The 2,500-nt window shown below is 42.0% G+C and overlaps 1 protein-coding gene across 2 annotated transcripts in view; it reads left to right on the plus strand.

Annotated features, from left to right (window-relative positions):
• Positions 1-2,500, plus strand: part of LOC138038375 (helicase-like transcription factor) — a 23,576-nt gene that overhangs the window by 19,770 nt on the left and 1,306 nt on the right. For both annotated transcript variants that reach the window (XM_068884193.1, XM_068884194.1), the window contains exons 14-16: positions 1-267; positions 672-752; positions 2,038-2,500. The exon at positions 1-267 is cut by the window's left edge and continues 27 nt beyond it; the exon at positions 2,038-2,500 is cut by the window's right edge and continues 1,306 nt beyond it. In XM_068884193.1, the coding sequence (XP_068740294.1) occupies positions 1-267; positions 672-752; positions 2,038-2,190 (501 nt within the window). In that variant the 3' untranslated portion in view covers positions 2,191-2,500. The remainder of the gene's footprint in view (positions 268-671; positions 753-2,037) is intronic.

Consider the following 2,500-nt stretch of genomic DNA (forward strand, 5'->3'; position numbering starts at 1 on the left):
GCCATAAGAAACCAGAACTCCTCAACGAAGAGTCTTGTCGTGTCCCAGTTCACTTCGTTCCTAGATATCATTGAGGAAGCGCTCCGTCAAGAAAACTTCTTTTTCGTGCGACTAGATGGCCGAATGACACAGGAAGCGAGAGCCCAAGCTATTGAGCGTTTTACAGACCCTTCTTCCAGTTCCCCAACTGTCTTTCTACTCTCGCTCACAGCTGGGGGAGTAGGTTTGAATCTTACTGCTGCGACACGTGTTTTCTTGTTGGATCCGGTAAGTTGAACGCAGCTCTGGCGCTTGGCTGTTGCCATTGCAAGTTCTTTTGCTGCTTTAAAACCCAGACGTTAAAATCTCAGTGTTACGTCTCACTCCCAGGATTTAATGGATTAATTAACCCTTGTAGAAAACTTGTGCAATTTAAAACGTTAAGTGAATTCTCAACAATGAATAAAATGTTTCCCAAACAAAATAGTTTCGTAGAACAGAATATTTCCTCCGTGAACTGAGGTAAGCGGAGCTAGGACAGATCATGTTATCCCGTGAAACGTTTTGTTTTGTCTCCTTTCTTGTTTAAACTGCGTTTTGATCGCTCTTGAAAATACGTTGTATGGTTTGTAAAATGAATTAGGCAGTTGCAGCAGACACTCGAGCTTATGTTGTGTTACTTAATGTTGCAGGCGTGGAATCCAGCAGTTGAGGAACAATGTTTTGATCGAAGCCATCGCTTGGGTCAAACGCAAGAAGTAATCATCACAAAGGTTCCAACACTGCTGTTAAATTTTTACTTTTGTTATATAATGAACGGTTTTACTTTCTCACATTTTCCCCCGGCAATGGAGGATCTCGCTCTTCCCACCACTTCACATGACATGAAAAAAAAGAAAGAACACAGATATTTGAAAAACGTCGGCCCACATTTTTTCAAATTTATATCAGTCTACATCAAAATGTCATTTACACAGCTGGAAAGTCATTCTCAGTTGTTATGTGGCCATGATTTTGCAAATGAAAGACTCCTGCTCTGCCAATTTGACGTTTAGAGCTCATAATTAACAAAATTACCTAAAACCTAAAACAGCGTGACCTAGCCCCTTTAAAGGATACTTCGTGTCAGTGGATATCAAAATTGGCCGTCCATGTAATTACGAGTATTTCGCAGTGGCCCATCCAGCGTTAAATACCATGGAAAATTCCTTTCGGTCTTGATACGTCTAAACCAACACTTCGAGCAACCTGTCCGTGGATGTCAGCGCAGACAATACAGACTTACACGTTACTCTCCACTGCAATACCTGATTACTCTGCCAGACACCCACAACTTTCAGTGTTTGAAGATTGCATATGAAATATCGATGATCTTAAAAATGGACGCTTAACAGTAACTTCATACAAACATGTGAACCCCTGATACCCGAATCATTTCTTTTCTTCTTGATCTACGTACTATTTTAGCTGATTTAATATTATTATTATAATCTAGCAGAACCGAAAGCATATTATAGGCCATGTTACACGAGGCAATTTTTCTTTTCACGTGTAACACCCCATTTTGCAACTGCAATTGTTGCGTTGCGAGTTGCGAGAAAAGCAGAACGACCCTCTACTTTTCGCAACGTTGCGAGACAAGTTGCTTGCGTGTGACATCCCCTCTGCAACTCGCAACGCAATTTTGTCAGAATGGGCCAATCAGAGCTCATCTTTTGGCGACTTAGCGCGTCCGCCATCTTGTTTGTTATTGTACGCGTTGCAAGTTGCGAAAGAAGTTGCCAACGTGTAACATACCCTCTGCAACTTGAAAGGTTTTTTATTCGTCATCGTTGCGTTGCGAGGTGCAAGAAAATTGCCTCGTGTAACATGGCCTTATGGCGAGTAGAGGACCAACAGAAACTCAACTGATTTGGAACTGATTTGGTCGCAGTTTCTAATTAATGTCAAAGGGCTTGATAAATAAATGGCATTGCCCGTTTACGAAAGGGAAGTTTGAGGAGATGAATAACGGGAAAAAACGCAAATGCGAAAAAGGCTTTTTTTTTTATCTTCCAGTACATTGTGGCGAATTCCGTTGAAGAGCGCATGTTGACATTGCAAGATCAAAAGCGGGACCTGATTAGTCAGGCCTTCGGTTTGGAGACACAGAGTCAGGAAGACAGAAGACGAGCTCGCGTAAGAGATATCAAGCATCTGATTGGTCTGTGATCAAGAGAATCCTCCAATCAAGTTTCGCCTTAAGTGAGCACGACAACATCTTTCAAACCGAATGAAGCCTATCGCCGACAAGCCAGACATGATCAACAATTAAGTGGTTTGGCGTTTCGGAGCCTGGGTCGTGTTGCAAGAAGTGATGGTCTTATCTCAGGATCGGTAACCTTTTTGGTCTTACTTGAAAGAAGTCTCGCCTGCGACCGATTTCTAGCTGTGATATCTACAACTTGTTTTGTTATACAATGTGAAATATTGACAAATGCGTTAATTGTAACAATAGGGACCGGTTGCTCGAAGCCTGGTT

The sequence above is a fragment of the Montipora capricornis genome, chromosome 2, assembly GCF_036669925.1.
Source record: "Montipora capricornis isolate CH-2021 chromosome 2, ASM3666992v2, whole genome shotgun sequence".
NCBI classification, from domain to species: Eukaryota; Metazoa; Cnidaria; class Anthozoa; order Scleractinia; family Acroporidae; genus Montipora; species Montipora capricornis.